General features: G+C 41.8%; 1 protein-coding gene across 1 annotated transcript; it reads left to right on the forward strand.

Moving 5' to 3' along the window:
• The first annotated feature begins 1,280 nt into the window (after nucleotides 1-1,280).
• On the forward strand, nucleotides 1,281-20,327 carry LOC139453135 (solute carrier family 23 member 2-like). The gene is made up of 12 exons (XM_071234762.1): nucleotides 1,281-1,294; nucleotides 2,151-2,358; nucleotides 4,707-4,864; nucleotides 7,326-7,423; nucleotides 7,973-8,070; nucleotides 10,726-10,907; nucleotides 11,640-11,760; nucleotides 13,935-14,091; nucleotides 15,993-16,246; nucleotides 18,022-18,295; nucleotides 19,547-19,642; nucleotides 20,128-20,327. Exons 1-12 carry the CDS (start codon nucleotides 1,281-1,283, stop codon nucleotides 20,325-20,327), a joined length of 1,860 nt encoding a protein of 619 aa, XP_071090863.1.
• The last annotated feature ends 834 nt before the right edge of the window (nucleotides 20,328-21,161 follow it).

The following is a 21,161-nucleotide window of genomic DNA, read 5'->3' on the forward strand; positions in this document are numbered from 1 at the left end:
AAACCTAGAAACATTTTCGGGGCGGACCGGATTCGAACCCACAATCCTAGGTTTCTGGCGTGCCCAAGGGACGCAACTCTGCACAGCGAATCGCGGCGCCTTAGACGACTGGGCCACCCGTGCCCCCGTATACATACAGATTACAGAGATTTACTTGTTTATTTTTCAAATAAATTTTGCAAGGTCAAAGTCTGAAAGTAAGGATGTGTTTGTAGGAGAATATCCTTGTAAGCCTCCAGTCCTTAGATAGAATTATCCGTGGTCCCATTTCTTACAAATAATGCGCCCTGGATCAAGTATTTGTATTTCAAGCGACAAAGTATCCATAAGAATAAAAATCTCCACAGGGGAGTGAGGTGAGGTGAAATGGGGTTTAACGTCCCGTCCAAGATTATTGCACTTATATAGCGACGTGTTTGTACGTGTGTGTGTTTGTGTGGCTGCTTGTACTAGTCCGGACTGATGCCGATTTATAGTGCTAGCTCACTGAGATACCATGCCGAAGTTTAACATGAATACCCCACTCAGACACAGTATACTGACTCCGAGCCGACCAATCCTTGTTTTAGCCCCTTAATGCCGAGCGCCAGACAGGGTTACAACAAGTACCATCTTTTAACGTCTTTTGGTATGACGCGGTCGGGGATCGAACCCCGGACCTTCCGCTCTCCGGGCGGACGCTCTACCACTAGACCACGGAGGCGGTCGTCTCCACATGGGAACGTAAGGTACATGAGATATGTGATTCACAAACACATGCAATCGGCGAGCGAGGTCGCAACTAAGCCCACATTTCATGGTGGAAATGGCTAAAGCAAGGCATTTCATTGATAAGAATGGAACAGAACGTTGGGTGGTTACGATATTTTGTCTGGCCACGCGGACCACTACAGCCCAAACTTAGCCCCCAGTGACCATTTCCTGTTCCGGCAAATGAAATCTGCCCAACGTGGAAGACGGTTCCAGGATGACGAGGACGTAAAGGCTGCCACAGAGGTGTGGTTAGAGGGCCACTCTGCGGATTTCTATGAATGTTGTATTAAAAGCTTGCATGACAATGGAATAAGTGTATTGAGGTGAATGGAGATTATGTTGAAAAATAAAAGTGCTAAAGATAATATTATTCTGCGACGTAGTCTTATATTGAAGTTGCAAAACTTATTGAACGTCCCTCGTATGTACTGATGCACGATTGCTTGAAACAGACCTTAGTGTTAAAGACACCTTACAATTTTCTCAATGTCCTCCGCACACTGTGACAAATAGGAGACCCTACATCAATGGAACAACACAGGTAACATTTCTCACATTTAAAACCAAGGAATTTGATAATTATATTGTGTTAGACGATAACATTTCGACTTTCAATATCTGTATTGGTGTACATATAATCGTATGAACCGGAGTTCGCGGGTTCATTACCAGAATGACAAGGCATATGCCATCATGGTATATAGCCGTGCCTGTGTGTCTCATGACATGGTAGCGTTGTGAATAATTATTTCGTAACCGTTGTTATTCATGTATACACTTATTATATTAAATCGTTTTCGTCAATTAGCTTTATACAGCAACGAAACGTTACACATGGCTGATAACATAAGAGGAAGTTTCATTAAGAACTTCCATTATAATTAATTCTTATGATGGTAAATTATTTTCATCATATCAGGGGCTGGCGAAATGTTAGTGTTTGGTAGGTGTGGGTATGGGTGTGGGTATGGATTATTTTATTCAAAACATTTTTTGAATAAAATAATCTGTTTCGAAAAAAACTAAACCAAAGAGCATGTCCTCGGGTTTTCCATACAAGCCGCTCCCTACATTTCAGCAGGGCCCTGAAGATCCGGGGTAGAATAGTTCTTCAACAACCCATGCTTGCCGTAAAAGGCTACTATGCTTGGCGAAAGAGGCGACTAACGGGATCGGGTGCTCAGGCTCGCTGACTTGGTTGATGCATGTCATGGATCCAAGTTGCGTGGATCCATGCTAATTTGGCAATCACTTGATTGTCTGGTCCAGACTCGATTACTTATAGACCGCCGTCATATAGCTGGAATATTGCTGAGTGCGGCGTTAAACAACAAACAAACAAACATATAAGCATGATTCCCAACACCTTAAGATGAACATCTTTGAACTTCCATCAGTGAAATTCCGCTCCTGAAACGAACGGTCGACGGCGAACCCCTTGCAAACAATGAACCCACCGCCGCCACTGTCCATGATGGACTATCACAAGGAAAAGACGCAACTCTGGAAACATCCATCAATATTGATGCTGGGAAACCCCGGCGATTGTTCTACAGAATCAGCGAGTCACCTCCATTTTATTTGGTATCCATTTTTGCATTACAGGTATGTGTTAATTAGGATGGTTCTTTCTGAACGCTAATAAGGCATTACATATAACACCACATACAATAATTATCACAGATTATGTCAACTGGTGTATGTATGAGATCCATAACGCCCATCATGGCATACCTACAGGTGCTTGTCGTCGTCAATGTATAATGCTCATCACTGGATCTCTGACAGGAACTGTATCTTTACCTTACCAATAGTGCATAATATCACATCATCTCTCTCTCTCCTCCCCTCCCTCCCTCTCTTACTCCTTCTCTCTCTGTGTCTCTTTACCTCCTCCTCTCTCCCTCTCTCCCTCCCTCTCTTACTCCTCCTCTCTCTGTCTCTCTACCTTTTCCTCTCTCCCTTTCTATTTCTGTCTCAATTTATCTCTCTTTCTCCTCCGCCCTTTCTCTGTGCCTCTCTTTTCTCTGTCTCTCTCTACCCCCTCTCTCTATCCCTCTCTCTCTCTATTTATCTATGTGTCCCCCCCCCCCCCCATCCCACTCTATATTTCTCTCTGTCTGTCACTCTGTTTCTCTTTCTCGAATCCTCTCTCTCGAACTCCCCCTCCCCCCTCCCACCCCACACACATACACACAGACACACACACACACACTCAGTGTAGTTATGCTGCTTATTTAACAAGCTTCTCTCTCTTTCTCTCTTTCTCTGTCTCTCTCTCTCTCTCTCTCTCTCTCTCTCTCTGTATATATATATAGTCTGGTTCAAAATTATTGAGAATTTTAATGTCATATTCGAGGAAGCATACATGAAATATCAATATTGACAAGTGTTTAAAATTGAGGTATGGTCAAAGGGAAGCGACAATTTTAGAAGTTGCAAATTAGAGTTATCTGCCTTGATTATGGAGCAGACGACTTTTCCTGATATATGTCAGAAATGAGTGCAGAGGAGAATTTTTTTTTGATTCTACAGCTCCATGATGTAGGCATCACTGATGCTGCTACATTAGCAAAGAGCACTGATACTCCTCTTTCTACAGTGTATAGAGTTAAGAAGAATATTGAGAATGGTTCAGGAATTGAGCACAGAAAAGGAGCGGGGAGGCCTCGAAAACTGGTATTTGGTGATCGTGTGAGACTGGGTATTTTGGCTTCTAAAAACAGAAGGGCGAGTATCTCAAATATCCAACATGAAATGGTAAATAGAGGGACAGTAAATGTATCCAAATCTACAGTAAGAGGAAATTTGATTAACTTGGATGGGAAAAGAATGAAAGGAATTGCCTCTCCGCTCTTGAAACAAGAATACAAGGATAGACGTGTAGAGTGATGTTTGGCGCATGAAAACTTTGACTGGAACAGTGTTATTTTCACAGATGAAAGCTCTGTATTGGTGTATCCTAACAATGTTAAAATGTAGACAAAATGTCATTCCGTTCCATTGTACCAGAGACCAAAGTACAGTCTGAAGTTTCATGTTTGGGGAGGGATATCTTCACTTGGAACGACGCCCATGTGTGTCTTTGAGGGTAATTTAACCAGTGAAAGGTATACAGACATTTTGGAAGCTCACCTGATCCCAAATGCAGATGTTTTTTTATGGAAATACTTGGATTTTGCAACAGGATAATTACCCAAAACACACCGAAAGACATTCGCGGCAGTGGTTTGTGGACAACAATGTGACCGTTTTGGACTGGCCTAGCTACAGCCCGGACTTAAATCCTATAGAAAATATGTGGGGACTCATGAAGGAGTCGGTGAACCAAAAGGGATTGACAAAAGTTGATGACATGAAGCGCGAGGTGGTGCGATATTGGGACGCTCTCACCCACGAGACTCTAACCTCTCTCATAGAAAGTATGCCCAATCGTATACAAATGGGTTTGGAAGCAAATGGTGGTCTGATAAAATATTTATGTTACTGTGATGTGATTAAAGAAGGTTTGTGCGCACTTAAAATATGTTGTTGTTGTTTTTTTTTGGGGGGGAATTTTCATATTTACAATTTTAAAGATTTTTCAATTCTCAATAATTATGACTCATACTGTATATATATATATATATATAGCTGAGCTATAGGAAGAGCTGTCATGAGACAGCGAAAGTACAATGTCTGAAACTGATATAAAGAAGATGATGGACTTTATTATTTTATTATATATTACATGTACACCGAGTGAACATTTACCTCATTTTTGTATATATATACTCTGCCTTTACTATCAATCCGAGCGTCTGTCTGTATTTGTATTGTTAATTTACCACATTCACCATACCATCTCCGTCTGTAGTTGTGCTTATTGCTTTACCGCTAGTGTGTAATATCAATCCCAGCACGGCATGCCCATCACGTATGATCAGACAGTGCTCTGTTTCTTTGCTCACCAGCAATGTCTAATGTCCATCGCCGGGGCATTGTCCACGTCACTGCTGGTGTCAGAGCTGGTCTGTGCCAAAGATGCTGAGCTCATCAAATCTCAAGTACTCTCCTCCACAATGTTCATGTCAGGTTTGGCAACATTCCTGATGGTCACCGTCGGTGTGAGGTAAGTATGGGTGAAAAATAGAATTCTGTTTACCTCAAAGAGCTTTTTGGAGTTGGGTGGGGTGGGGTTCAGTTTTCCTCATCATGTGGGTCATTATAAGGTTCTATAATAGTTTGAGGTCACAAACTAGATCGATACTTTCTGTACCACCAGGAGGCCTTTACGAAACACAGAAAAGTATGCATAGTCAGGGCGTTCATGACTTAAACTTTCCATGTCGCTTAACTCCCTGTTGCTGAATATTCATCATGTGTAAATATTACAGTTACCGACACGGTACAATTTTACAGAAATTGTACTAATTGGGAAGCACTGTCTGCATTTACATCACTCAATTAAATCATATCTATATTTTTTGCAATTTGCAACCGTAGATTATTTCTCAAATACACTCTTGGGCGTTGCATAAAATGGCAACTGTCTGGTTTCTGTCTCTCTGTGTCACTTTCTGTATCTCTCCCTCTGAGTCTCTGTCTCTCTAATTTTCTCAGTGCCACTGTCTCTCCACCCGTCTCTCTGCCCTCTCTCTGTGTCCCTCTCTCTGTGTCCCTCTCTCTCTGTCTCTCTCTCTGTGTCCCTCTCTCTCTCTGTCTCTCTCTGTGTGTCCCTCTCTCTGTGTCCCTCTCTCTGTGTCCCTCTCTCTCTGCCTCTCTCTCTGTCCCTCTCTCTCTCTCTCTCTCTCTGTGTCCCTCTCTCTGTGTGTCCCTCTCTCTCTCTCTGTCCCTCTCTGTGTCCCCCTCTCTCTCTGTCTCTCTGTGTGTCCCTCTCTCTCTCTGTCTCTCTCTCTGTGTCCCTCTCTCTCTGTGTCCCTCTCTCTGTGTCCCTCTCTCTCTGTGTCCCTCTCTCTCTGTGTCCCTCTCTCTGTGTCCCTCTCTCTCTGTGTCCCTCTCTCTGTGTCCCTCTCTCTGTGTCCCCCTCTCTGTGTCCCTCTCTCTCTGTTTCTCTCTCTCTCTCTCTGTGCCTTTCTGTCTCTATCTCTGTGTCTCTCTCTCATCTGTCTCTCTCTGTCCCTATCTCTGTGCCTGTCTCTCTGTTTCTCTCATTCTCTGTCTCTCTCTCTCTATCTGTGTGTGTCTCTCTTTTTCTCTCTTCCTGTGTCTCTCTGTTCTCTGTGTGTGTGTGTCTCTGTCTCTCTGTTTCTCTCGGTGCCTGTCTTTCTTTGTTTCACTCCCTCTGTTTCTGTTTTTCTCTGTCTCCCTCTCTCTCCGTCTCTCCTTTTCTCGGTGTGTCTCTCTCTCTCTTTCTCTCGGTGTCTCTCCATCTGTCTCTCCCTCTCTCTCTGCCTGTCTCTCACTCTTTCTCTCCCTCCGTCACTCCTACTCTCTCTGCCTTTCTGTCTCTATCTGTGTGTGTGTCTCTCTGTGTCTCTCTCTCCGTCTGTCTGTGTGTCTGTATCTCTCCCTCTGTTTCTCTGTATTTGTCTCTGTCTGTTTCTCTCCCTCTGTCTCTCCTACCCTCTCTGCCTTTCTGTCTATATGTGTGTGTCTTTCTCTGTCTCTCCCTCTGTCTATCTCTCTGTGTATCTATCTCTATGTGTCTGTTTGTCTCTATCTCTGACTCTGTGTCTCTCTTTTTCTCAGCGCCTCTCTCTCCACCTGTCTCTCTCTCCCTGCCTATCGCTCTGTTTCTCTCTCTGCCTTTCTGTCTCTATCTCTGTGTATCTCTCTCATCTGTCTCTCTTTGCCTGTCTCTCTCTCTCTGTTTCTCTCCATATATATATAGATAGATATAGATTATATATATATATATATAGATATATAGATATATATATATACATTATATATATATCTCTCTCTCTATATATATATATATATCTGTCTACTATATAAATATATACTCTGCCTTTCTCTTTCTCTATCTGTTTGTGTCTCTCTTTTTCTCTTTTGCTCTGTCTGTCTCTCTGTTCTCTCTCTCTGTCTGTTTCTCTCGGTGCCTGTCTCTCTTTGTTTCACTCCCTCTGTCTCTGTTTCTCTCTGTGTCTCTCCATCTGTCTCTCTGTTTCTCTCCCTCTGTCTCTCCTACCCTCTGCCTTTCTGTCTATCTGTGTCTCTCTCTGTGGAACTATCCTTCTCTGTGTCTCTCCATCTGTCTCTCTCTCCCTCTCTGCCTGTCTCTCTGTTTCTCTCCCTCTGTATCTCCTTTTCTCTGTGTGTGTGTCTGTCTCTCTCTTTCTCTCTCTGTGTGTATCTGTCTCTCTCTCTCTCTCTCTGTATCTGTCTCTCTCTGTCTCTCCGTCTGTCTCTTTCTCCTCTCTCTCTGTCCGTCTCTCTCTCTCTGTTACTCTCCCTCTTTCTCTCACTCTCTCTATACTCTGCCTTTCTCTGTCTCTATTTCTGTGTGTGTCTCGCTCTCTCTCTGTCTCGCTCTGTCTCTCTCTCTGTTTTTCAACTGCAATTCTGTGCAAAGCGACTTTTCACCCATATGTGCACATGTTCACTTGACTTGTACCGATGTATTCTAGGCTACCGATATACCAAGGTCCAACAAACATTTACATCATCCCTTTGCTGGCTCTGACGGAGATGCAGGAATGGAGGTGTCCATCACAGGGAGACCTGGGTACTCACAATCATAATTAAAACAAAATCTTAAAGCTGCTCTGAATGACCGATTATTTGATATTTTGGGAGGGCCTTTGATAAAGTAACATAATAATTTGATCCAGAAAAGTTGCCAAGAAATAAATAGCATAACATTTTACGAATAAAATTAATCGTTCACTGAAAGACCCCCCAAAATGAATGTTGTTGGTACCTCTCCCTTTATCACCTAAAGCAGTGACATAATCCTCATGTTCACCGGCTGTCACTCATATACAAACGGACTCAAAATACAATTGCAATGAACTACATAAACAATGTACTACATTGACTAGGTCACTTTGTTATGACACATATTTAAAATCTATTCAGGCTTAGAACTTTTTGACCAGCCCACGAAGCAAGTTTTTCCACCCGCCCGCCAACTATAAATGTCCGCTACAATAAGGCAATTTAATATCAAAGGCAAAATAAAGCTCCTGGTTGAATATAATCCCGCTTGTGAATTTACACACACACATGTATATCAATGTACATTTACTGAATTTGGATAGGGTTGTGCTTTCAGCTGAATACTACAATAGTACTTCCTCCATGAATGTGACGGTGAACATGCGTGGGCGCTATCCCGTTCCTCTGGAAATAATCCACGGCAAACTCGGGACTGTAAGTTTTCAGAACTTATCTACATTTAACAGTTATTCGGTTTGCACTGACCTGTGAACTCGATGCAACGGTCATGTTATAGAAGTGTTATTTATTTGTATGACGAGACAAACCATTTCAACGAAGTTTCAACCGAACAAAAGCTTTTGTTCAAAAGGTCATTTTCTGCATGTAACCACAAGGTCAAACTAGGTCAGGCTTGTCAGAACTCTATTCTGATAATTTCATTCCACATGTTTAAATATATTTTGGGACGTAAACAAATGGAGCGTTTTTAGGTGCCCCTTGCTGGGGTGATTGTTTTCAGAATATTTCATTTACGGACTAATGTGTCTGTGGATTTCGTTTAACGCATTTTCGAACAGTATTTCAGTTGTATCTCGACGTGATGCGGGAGGAGAGCCCGGAGGTCTCAGATGTTTACCGTTTGGGTGAAACCCACGATCAAACCTGGAAACATAATCACGTCGACCCCTGATCGTAGGTTTCTGGCACGTCTAAAGGATGTGTCGACACCAATGGGAGTCGTTTTGGATGATAATTCACTACCCTGTCGTGTTACTGTGATCGTCAGATATAAATACGTACATAGATATTATTATACGAGCGTGTTTCATACAGATTTTACGAAACGAGTGTAAGAAATACTGTAATTCCCGAGCGAGAGCGAGGGTAATATATGAATCCTTACACGAGTTTCGTAAAATCAGTATGACATACATGTGAGTATAATAATTTCTTTATTACCCCTTATTTCTTAATCCCTTTGAACTCACGTTTAGAAACATGCCCTGATCACCGCTGTCCTAGAAAACCGCAAATTCGTCAAATGTCGCCAACAATTTTCAGCTATGACGTCATTTCTAGGGTGACGTGAATCCGACCTTACGTCACAATAAGATTCACTGGTGGGCGAGAAGTGATATTTGCACTAGTGCCTACTCGTTTTTTATTAACTCGGTTATTTCTATCCGTATGGGAAATAAATAGAGGATATTATGTGTCGATTGAAACATATTTCACGAGACACATGGAATATGCTGTGTATTATATACATTTTGTGTAGAAGTCTACTGGAAAATTATTTCATAACAAATGTAAACCCTTGAAACGTAAATTCTCCCTACCTTACACACAGGGCCGGTTCACCACCCATTGTATGTGCGACTAAAAAGTAGTTTCTTGTTTGCATTATATTATAAAATATAAACAAAAGTATCAACAAATATCTAGGGTCACCAAAAGACTTTATCATACATTTAGACATGATTTTATACAAAATAAACTTCAACAAAAACTATTCTTTAAAACTTGGAGACCGCTGTTGGAAGCGAAAAAATACTCGCTGGTCAAGTAACAAAAATGGAGTTTGCGAAACGAACAGTCTCGATTGACGAGTTAAATGAGATATTCACAGTTTATTAGGAAATATTTTCGAGAGAATAACAAACAGCAAGAAGTGATATTAACTCCATAAATGACCATCTGTTATTATTTGGCCTTGTCAATGTGGAACTAACGTAAAAAGGACGTCAACAATGTGTGTATGGGCTAGACACTTACTATAAAGACAATAGTTCTTGTATGACAATAGTTCCGTCAAAGTGTTATGTTCACTGCAGTGAAATATCAAATGTTATGCTCACTGCAATGAAAATATCACTTTTCTCAACTTCAGAAAACCCAGTTTTTGACACTGAAGTATATAATAAAGTGTCTATTAACCTGCACACATATTAGCCCTCTAAAGTATGTTAAGTTTGTGTTCGCTAGTAACGGGGTCGTCTCGGGATTCGGGATTAAGTTTGAGAAACAAGTGAGAGTAGTGGATGATGTGTAGTTGTTTTGCATTGGAACGCGTGTATCACTTGGAACATGTCTTGACGTTCTGACACCCGAGGGGAACGCTCTCTTTCTATACCATAGTGTCGTTTACTGTTCGAATAGTAACTCTATTGAGACATCAGGGTGTGTCATAGGCGCGCGAATAGAAACTATTTAAACTGAACCAACAAATTTAGGGATCATGAATGTTTTGGGGACATTTGTATGAAAGTGTGCCCTCAGTCTTCACTACAAAAAGGTATCCCATAAAATATTCATGATCCCTAATTCATTTTGTTCAGTATTTTTATCATGTTTGTTTTCATCGAAAACTCGCGAGGGTTATAACCTCATTTTTGTCTAATGCCATTCTTGAAATAAGCAAAGTTTACGATGTAATTTTGACCAGTAAAATAACTTTAGAAACCGCGTAGGAACACAGTGATTGAGTGAACTGCCTTATTTATCATATAGTGCCAAACGGTTTTGCAGCCATGTCTGCCTACATAATGACCCACACATAATGAATACAGTGATTGAGTGAACTGCCTCATTTATCATATAGTACCAAACGGTTTGCAGTCATGACTGCCTACATAATGACGCACACAACGGAAACCCCTATCTAAACGTATCGGGAACGTTAGTCAATAGTATATTGAAAAAGCAGACGATACCCATCGATGTATGGATATAAAAAGTAGTTCCTGTTTGATTACCTCATTTGCATATTTATCGGATCGTGATGCCAAGTTTATCGGGTTGATTTCTCGTATCAACAACGCTATCCGTTATGTGATAAACGTGTTTCATGTTTGTCTTCAAATACAGATAATGGGCAGTCTGATGGTAGTGGGTTTTATCCACTTGATGATTGGTGCTACTGGCTTAGTGGGAGTATTACTCCGCTTCATTGGACCAGTCACAATCGTCCCGTCACTCACGTTGATTGGCCTGTACATCTACAAAACAGTCGTTACCTTCTCAGAGACGCAGTGGGGAGTGTCTTTATTGTAAGTATGACAATAACATCTCATTTATATTTTCTTATAATATACTTTTTATGATTGGCAGGATAAATGCAATAACTGAGATTGTTAGTGGCTGTATCCCCGAAGGGGGTTGAAGTAATGTAAAATGATTGTCCCCTGGAGAGGGTTTGTAAGACCACGTCATTCAAAGTAGATTTGTTCTTACCATTGTCTTTAATCGTAGAATATATGTTATTTTAATATGGCTAAGTATGTTAATAATCGCCAACACCTGAAGGGATGATGTAAATCTTGCTGGGTTCCATGCAGGAAGCTGAAGTACTGTAAGTCCCCATGGTACCTAGTATGGTGATCTAACTTCAGTTGCTGGTGATCTACAGCCCGTTTTTATACTGTGATGTTATATTTAGTGCTATCAATTTTATGATTCCATACTAGTTTGAAAATTTTTCCTGTGATATGTCTAGTTATTTTACTGTCCTTCGTTGGCAGGTTTTTATATAAATTTCAATATATGTATTATGTTTAACTATTGCTAGTCACGATATGGCTGAAATATTGCCTATGTGACTTAAAATTGTAACTCACTCACTCACTCCAAGGTTCGATTCCCCATGGACTATTTCAAATATCGGCGTATTTATTTACTCATAACTTTGACGGAAACTCTTTTGTGAATATAATACAGAATACTGTTAAAAGCGCCGTTAGACCCAACCCACGCACTCACTCATTGTGTTATATCTTTAACAGTACAGCAGGCTTGGCCCTTGTCTTATCGATCTACCTAAGCAATGTAAAAACTCCCCTGATCGCATGGCAAAGAAAACGGGGATTTTACATCAAATGGTTCCCGCTTCATCAAGTATTTGCTGTAAGTATTAATGTCAAGTATGTGAAGTGAGATGCGATGTCTTGTACTGTTCTGTGCTTTTCAAAGTTATCATAAATGACTTTAGTTGTTCGCCGCTTTGTTAGAATTTGAGTTAGTATTTTAGTTATACCATCGCGGATCCATGAAGATCCTTGTTATAGCAGGTCGTCAGAAACCCATGCTTGTCGTAAGAGGCGACTAACGGGATTTGGTGGTCAGACTCGCAGACTTGGTTAATGTATGCCATAGGTCCCAGTTGCGTGGATCGATGCTCGTGATGTCATTCACTGGATTGTCTGGTCAAGATACGATTATTTACAGTCATGTTCCTGTGTGTTTTCAGGTGAAAAATTGTCTTGCCTTTACATGTGTTTGTGACGGTTGCTCTCACCTTACGCCAAAACCTGGTATCATGACTATTCTATAGTGATTTAAGCACATGCTGATGATATAGTGGAAATTGTTCAATCGACTCTGCTTTTAGCATTGATTTCTTATCATTTTGGAAAACGTTATGTCGTTTTTGTATACAACTTTGTTAGAACCATGAGGACGGATGTGGACAAACCATGGCTCATAGTTAGAGCGAATTTCAGATTTAAGCCTAAACGATCAAGCACGATCATAAATTCCGGCACTCGTAAGAGCCTCAGCTCTGCATAGCGGTTTCGAACCGTGAAGATCCGGGTAGAGAATAGGTCTTCAGTAACCCATGCTTGTCGTAAGTGGGGACCAACGGGATCGGGTGGTCAGGCTTGCTGACTTGGTTGATGCATGTCATCTTATCCCAATTGCGTGGATCGATGTTCATTATATCAATCACTTGATTGTTTGGTACAGATTCGATTATTTACAGACCGCCGTCATATACCATGAATGTTGCTGAGTGCGGCGTTAAACGACAAACAAACAAACAGCACAGCGGTTTCTGTGCGATTGTAATGACAGCATCGTGGTTATGTTTTCCATAAATAAAAATGCTTTCATCTAGTGAAAAGGGGAAAGGTTCCACTCCGGGGATCATTAACAGAAAGGACTACACGAGTTCTCGTTTCACCAAACCAATGAACACACCAAACGAAATTATTTCTGAATTTCTGAAGCCCCACCAGTGCCGTCGGTAACACTCCAAGACACACGCGGCAATAGTTCATTGCATTTCGGACATTCAACAAGCCACGTTCACTTTACCAGGTACATTTGGAATATGCTATTACGAGGCTCTTTTTCTCATTTCAATAATTTTGCAATAGTTGCAAAGGTAGGTTTGAAACAAATGTATACAAGTAAGTTTTACGTGGTAATGGTGCGTTAATAATTGGCTCAGTGGACACAATTTATGGATAACAACTTGTCTTGAAGACGGTATAAGGAACTTTACCGATACGTCGCTTTTACAGTAATTAAAGAAGTTATCCATAAATTGTGTCCACTTTGTCATCCGTCAACTTCTAAATAATGCCTATCAAACAATTTAATAATTGGCTCATTAGGATGCAAGACATATTCATAATACGATGTCCTCATTGTAACTTTGCAAACATTCATGAGTGTAGAGTTCAGGGATTGTATGAACTCCATTCTGTTGCTTTCATTTTAAAGAGGTCCATATATCTTTTCCACGTTGGCCAGGTCGTCTGAGCGCGATTCGAGTTGCGTCCCTGGGGAACGCCAGAAACCTATGATTGTGGGTTCGAATCCTGGTTCGCCCCGATTGTGTTTCTAGGTTTGTCAGCACCATAATTGTGCTCGTGGGCTTCACCGAAGTGGTAAACGTCTGAGACCTGCATCACTTCGGGCTTTCCTCCCTCATTAAGCTGACACGCCGTTATAAAACTGGAATATTGTTAAAAGCGGCGTAAAAACCCAAATCATTCACTCACTCACTTTTTTGATAAATTGATATTTGCTTATTACATATGATATATACTGATGCTGAAGCTTATACTGTTGTTATTTATATAATGAATGAATGTATTATGTAATGTGAATGTAATATTGTGTAGTGAGACCAGCTGCAGTGTGATGAATTCGTTTGTATGAGAATCGAAAGATTTCAATAAACATGTACCCTGATGGTGTTCATGTCGCCATTCACTGGTTCAACGAGACAGACTGGGTTATTAAAGGCCTTAGTTTGCTGCCTGTTATTTATTGATTCGTTCTCATTTCAGATTCTCTTGGCGCTCTTGCTAGGCTGGGCCTTGTCAGTCATACTGACAGAATATGGCGTCCTCTCTGACGATCCTCTCAGCAAAGACTACTATGCCCGCACGGACTCGCGCAACTACGTCATACGTCAGAGTCCGTGGTTCTTCTTCCCATATCCTGGTAAATATACTGATGGACAGAAATAACGGAACGATTATAAAGGAAGCATTATTTGTCAATTACATGTGTTAGCCCATAGTTGTAGATGAGTATGATTGATTGATTGATGTAGTATGGTTTTACGCCGCTTTTAGCAATGTTCCAGCAATATTACGGCGGGGGACACCATAAATGTAATTCTACCATGACATTGATGAATGCTTGATTCTGATTGGTTTAAAAGAGGTTTCCTTTTTGTTACGGAAACCCCTTTCAAATATATTAAGAACTTTCACTAAAAGACGTGCGCATGAATACATGGATAGCCTACATATCGATTCATAGAAAATGGCTGCCGATCACCCCATATGAACTGTTAAACGTATCTATATTTCCTCTAATACACGCTGGGTCTCTAATACCAGCCAGGTCTCTAATACACACCGAGGCAAGGGCTCTCGCGAAATTAACAGACAGCATAGCGTAAAATAGAGGAAATACGGTATCTATCATATCGGATGATAGGGGCGTTGGCTAGGCCGCAATCCTCACTGCTTCGATGATGACATTAAAAGATTTAACGAAGGCATATCTTTTGCATACAGATGACATGTTTATGAAACTGTTAGGGAAATGTTCCATGTTGACCAGAATCAGAACAATTTAAGCTATTTCCACATTCAAGCAACCGACAATGAAAGTAAAATATAACATTATAAAAATTGTTTGAAAAGAAATTTTGTCACAACCTGTTGTTTACAAACTTTTTTGTGATGTGATCGATATTCGTCGCTATCTCCGCCAACCTACATCGTAAGGATTTGGCATAACAGGATATGAAATTCCATCACTCAGAAAACACATGTCAATTCGAAAATCCACGAAAACAATGTCCCTATATCATCAGAATCAAACTTGATGAAATTCATTTCAGAACACGCACAATTAAGAAAATCATACACGACCCACTATGTCTGGGCAACGAATATCTCATTCCATTCACAGCTGGCATTCGAATCCATGAAATCTTGAAATTGACAGGTCACACCATGCAGATTCTGAGATTGGCCCTACCTCGTGTAAAAAAATGTCCGGCTTGTCTGCAGGTTAAAAAAACGTCTGTTCAGTCATACTCACCTATTGGTAATCATGTTGTATCAGCAGGCTCGATCATTTCCAGTAAATCTACAGGTTAATGTTGAGCCACATCATAGATCGGGGTTGTCATCTTGCTTACGGAGCAACGGAGAATGTAAACACAAAATTGTCAGCCATTGACAGCTGCGAGGTGTGAGTAACCGTGATGTAGGTCAAGTTCTGCCACATCCAAGTTCGGGGTGGAGGGGCATTTATTTTGATGTTATTATTGTTTACTGGGGGTAATTGCTAACTAACTAATAACACTTACACATGTTAAATGTGCAATCGAATGTTAATTCAAAAAGTTTGTTGTAGAAATGTATTCGTTCAGCATTTTAAAACCTTTTTCTACAACCTGTAACCCCTCCAATAGAAATGATGGCATGTTCAATTTCCAAGAAATGACCTCTCTCGCAAAACTCCAAGAATTGACAGTCAGTCCACAGTGTACAACAGTGTACAACAAGATGGTAGAAATTAAAACATCCGTCTTTGGACTAAGTTTGGAGTGTTATTTGTCAACTTCTTTTGAAAAAGTGTTTTGAACACTTCTTTTCAACTACCCACGACTAAGGTGTTTTTAATCTTGAACTTTAGCAATATTTGTTACATATATATTACCTGTGACCACTTTGTGACCACAATGTTCTAAGATTGTGAACTGAAGTGTTACCTTGTTCGACTGTCGACAATTACTGTGTTGATGACGTGCTGTATGATCAGTGTGTGAGATCATTGTATGCTTGAGTTGATTCAATACCCTGAACCACTGAATGTTTCAGGCCAGTTTGGGACGCCAGGTTTCAGTATACCTGCATTCGTTACCTTTCTGCTGGCAACATGCTTCTCTATACTCGACTCCATTGGGGACTACAGCGCATGCGCCCGAATGTGTTTCGTGCCTCCTCCGCCCAAACACGCAGTTAATCGCGGTGTGGCGGTAGAGGGCGCTATGAGCTTTTTGGCGGGTGCTGTCGGGGTAGGACATGCCACCTCCTCCTACGGGAACAATATCGGCGCCATAGGAATCACTCGGGTAGGTTATAGGTTCACGGATAGAAGAGTATAAGATCCGTGAAGATCCGGGGTAGAATAGGTCTCCAGAAACCCATGCTGGCCGTAAAAGGCGACTATGTTTGTCGGAAGACGCGACTAAAGGGATCGGGTGGTCAGGCTCGCTGACTTGGTTGATGCATGTCATCGCCCCAATTGGGTGGATCCATGCTCATGATTTCAATCACTGGATTGTCTGGTTCAGACTAGATTATTACAGACCCCCGTCATATACTTGGAATATTGCTGGTTGCGGCGTTAAACAGCAAACAATCAAACTAAAGTAGAGTAGTGATAGTCAGTCAATTACATCACTGCGACCAATATCATTTTTGAATATTTTTTTCCAAAAAAATCACAAACATGATTATTGTACCTGGAAATCATACTTTCTCCTCAAATCACCAGGATTTTTTATTGGAACAGATTAATAGTCTGTAAAAATATATAAACATACAATATTAAAAATATATACTATTGATGAGGAGATTTGCACCATAAAATCTCGGGGTTTAAAGGAGTGAGTGAGTGAGTTGGGTTTAACGCCGCTTTTAACAGTATTCCAGTTATATCATGGCATGTCAGCTTAATGTGGGAGGAAAGCCCGAAGTGATGCAGGTCTCAGACGTTTACCACTTCGGTGAAACCCAACATAACCTGGCAACATAATCGGGGCGAACCGAGATTCGAACCCACAATCATAGGTTTCCAGCGTGCCCAAGGGACGCAGCGATGCAAAGTGAATAGCGGCGCCTTAGACGACTGTGCCACCAGTGCCCCCGGGGTTTAAAGGCGGTGAAATGAATATGATATATTGTTTAGCATGTCACTCGAACTGTAACATGGTGTCGGGTAATCAACGCAGTCGGAGGAGAAGCTGGAATTTCAAAACATGCCAACGGAGGTTCGAGCCTCAGCATCGGGGAAACGTTTGCCGTTGCTTATAGTGTTCATCTTAATATAGCCAGCCCATGGTATTAACAGCATAACCCATCCATGAGTTGGCTATTCAGTCAAACACCGTTGTGTCGAACTGTGATGTATCGAACTTACGGCATGGTCCCTGCGTATTCATTCTTTATTCGCCATTTTCGGTTGTGTTGAACCTCGGACAACTCGAATTATTTACATTAAGATCCCTTCGACTTCGACACAACGGTGTTTAACTGCACATACGAATTAACCCCGACAACAATAGAGACAACCACCACGTGTGTTGTATGAATGTTAGCAATATTTCAGAGTCAGCTGTCATTTTAGCTTTTAGAACGAAACACATTTACCGAACGCGGACAGCAAATTCACTCGCACATTGCTCAACGTCACAACGTCTCCGTTCAATGATCGGGTACACAGAAGGAGAATGGAATAGGTCTTCAGCAACCCATGCTTGCCGTCAAAGGCGACTATGCTTGTCGTAAGAGTCGACTAACGGGATAGGGTTGTCAGGCTCGCTGACTTATTTGATGCTCGTCATCGTATCCCAGCTGCGTGGATCGATGCTCGTGATATCAAGCACTGGACTGTCTGGTCCAGTCACGATTATTTACAGAATATTCATATAGCTGGAATATTGCTGGTTGTGGCGTTAAACAACAAAAAAAACAAAAAAGAAGGAACATATTGGAGATGTACGAACTATTTTGCTAATTATAATAGTTGACTGAAAACTTAACATCTTTCCGAGTTAAAATTCTGAATAGCAATTATTCTGCAAGAGCTGGAAAATACAATAGCATTGATATGCGTCTACCACAGGTGGCAAGTCGGCGTGTGTTTGCAGCAACTGGTGTGCTGTTTATGCTGATGGGAATCTTGGGTAAGATCGGCGCATTCTTCGTCACCATCCCCTACTCCGTCATTGGAGGGGGAATGATCATTGGAGTTGGCATCTTTGTGGGCATCGTTCTGTCCAACCTGCAGTACGTCGACCTGAACTCGCCCAGGAACCTCGCCATTATCGGGATCTCGCTGCTGCTAGGTCTCATGCTTCCTCACTGGATCGAGACCACCCCGGATGGAATTCAAACAGGTGAGAACGAGTTAAACCGTTGGAGGTGAGATGAGGTGAAATTGGGTTTAACGTCGCGTCCAAGATTATTGCACTTATATAGCGACGTGCATGCACGAGTGTGTGTGTGTGTGTGTGTGTGTGTGTGTGTGTGTGTGTGTGTGTGTGTGTGTGTGTGTTTGTGTGGCTGCTTGTACTAGACCGGACTGATGCCGATTTATAGTGCTAGCCCACTGAGATACCATCCCACTCAGACACAGTATACTGACTCCTTGCTTTGACCCCTTAATGCTGAGCGCCAGACAGGGTAACAACAAGTACCATCTTTTAACGTCTTTTGGTATAACGCGGCCGGGGATCGAACCCCGGACCTTCCGCTCTCCGGGCGGACGCTCTACCACTAGACCACGGAGGCGGTTTAAACCGTTGGATGTGATGTTGATGTTTGTTGTTTAACGCCGCACTCAGCAATATAACAGCTATATGACGGTGGTCTGTGAATAATCGAATCTGTACCAGACAATTCAGTGATTGATATAATGAGCATCGTTCCACTCAATTGGGATAAGATGACATGCATCAACCTACTCAGCGAGCCTGACCACCCGATCCTTTAGTCGTCTCTTACGACAAGCAGAGTCGCCTTTTAGGGCAAGCATGGGTTGCTGAAGACCTATTCTACCCCGGATCTTTACGGGTCGTTAAACCGTTGGAACATTATTACAAGAAGTACAATACGATGGTGTGGCAGTTTAATGTTGAAGGAAATACAAACGATGCTCAGTTATATTCCAGCCGCTCTTAGCAATATTCCAGCAATATCACTGCGGAGGACACTAAAAATGGGCTTCACACATTGTACCCATGTCGGGAATCGAACCCGGGTCATCGGCGTGACGAGCGAAAGCTTTAACTACTAGGCTACCCGACCGCTCCGTGTCTTAACAAGACAAACCAATGTTTGATATTGTGATCAACGTCCCATTCTGTTGCACTGAATTACCCAGACCCATTTAAGTCGCCACTTACGACATGCGTATTTTGTAACCTTTTTTTAAATGTCAATAAGCAGTGAAATATATGATAAATACATATAGTAAACTACGTTTATAACGAACACACTTATAACAAACTGACAGATATACAGATAACTAGAAATAGTGGTCCCTTTGAGTTCGATGTAACCGTAGTTTACAGTATTCGCTTTTGTTTCGTAACAACTGGCATTGCGTATTGAGAACTGATGCCTTCGTATCTTTTTGTCATAACTAGGAAGTGAAGATGCTGACCGTATCATAAAAGTCTTACTGTCTAACCCCAGTTGTGCCGGTGGAGTACTCGCATGCTTCTTGGACAACACTGTACCGGGTGAGCTTAACGCTAGTACAATCTTAACAGTATGGCCACAGAGCTTGAGACTGTCCTTAAAGAGGCCTGTCACGTCCATCACACTGAACTTAGCATCTCGAATACAAACGTAAACGTGCAGTTCCGAATGAACAATAACAAAGGCCGCGGATTGCTGTGTAGGGTTTCCAGTCGCGTCTTTCAGTCAGCGGCATTAGGAGTTCTTTCAGCCGTATCCCAAAAGCTTGGATCGATGCTCGTGATATCAATCACTGGATTATCTGGTCCAGACTCGACTGTGTACAGACTACCGCCATATAGCTGGAATATTGCTGAGTGTGGTGTTAAGGAAGAAAAAAATAAGAATTTGGTCATATCCACGAGCACGGGTGAGAATCTTCATGAAGTTGGATTGATGTAGCAAGCCTTACTCTTATTGACAGAGATTTTGGTAACTGTAAACTCGCTTGCAATGGTCCATGGTGAATTTGTTTTTTTACCTACAGGTACACTAAAGGAGCGAGGTTTTGATATCTGGCAACATGAATATGCTGAAGGTGACACATCAGCTGCGTCTGAGTCGTTTGAAGAAGGCGCGGAAGTGTACCAGCTGCCGTGTGTGCCCGAGTGGTTGATGAAGTCCAAGATATCAAAATACATCCCATTCATCCCCAGCTACTACAAGGAGGCATCCCACACCGAATGAAACGATGGAGACAATGGACATCGTTTGTGGAAGTTTTGTTTTTGTTTGTTTGTTGTTTAACGCCGCACTCAGCAATATTCCAGCTATAAGACGGCGGTCTGTAAATAATCGAATCTGGACTAGACAATCCACGCAATTGGGATCGATGACATGCAGCAACAAAGTCAGCGAGGCTGACCATCCGATCCCGTTAGTCGCCCCATGCGACAAGCATAGGGTAGAGTGTAAGTAATTGTATGGACAGAACCACATGAACGGGTTGTGACCAGAATTATATCATCGTGCTGGTTCAGTGTATGGCAGATACATAAAGGGATGTAACCCTGGGAGGAGTGATATTATCGGGACGGTGTGGTCAGAATGGTAGAAATTGATTTGGAAAACAGTGATTATTTTAAGTTGTCCGCGACAAAACAAGAAACTTGGAAAATGTCCAAACATATTTAAACAAGCACGCAGAACTGACTGTATTTACATAATGTTTATTGCTTTTGAAAAAATAAGATAAATGCTTCTTTTCTGAAGCCGTTTTTTTCCAAAATTATGATTTGTGTAGTTATTTGGTACAATGTTCCTAGAATACGCAAATTGAATACCCTAAAGATCATCTGAAGCTTCTTTTGGAATTTGAAATTCTTCTTTAATTGTTTCATCGCTTCTTTCTTAATACCTATAACCAAGAGGGGGCACGGGTGGCCCAGTCGTCTAAGGCACCGCGATTCGCTGTGCAGAGTTGCGTCCCTTGGGCACGCCGGAAACCTGATTGTGGGTTCGAATCCCGGTTCGCCCCAATTATGTTTCTAGGTTTGTCAGCACCATACCCGTGCTCGTGGG

The sequence above is a fragment of the Haliotis cracherodii genome, unplaced genomic scaffold, assembly GCF_022045235.1.
Source record: "Haliotis cracherodii isolate W230 unplaced genomic scaffold, xgHalCrac1.p SCAF_9, whole genome shotgun sequence".
Lineage (NCBI taxonomy): Eukaryota > Metazoa > Mollusca > Gastropoda > Lepetellida > Haliotidae > Haliotis > Haliotis cracherodii.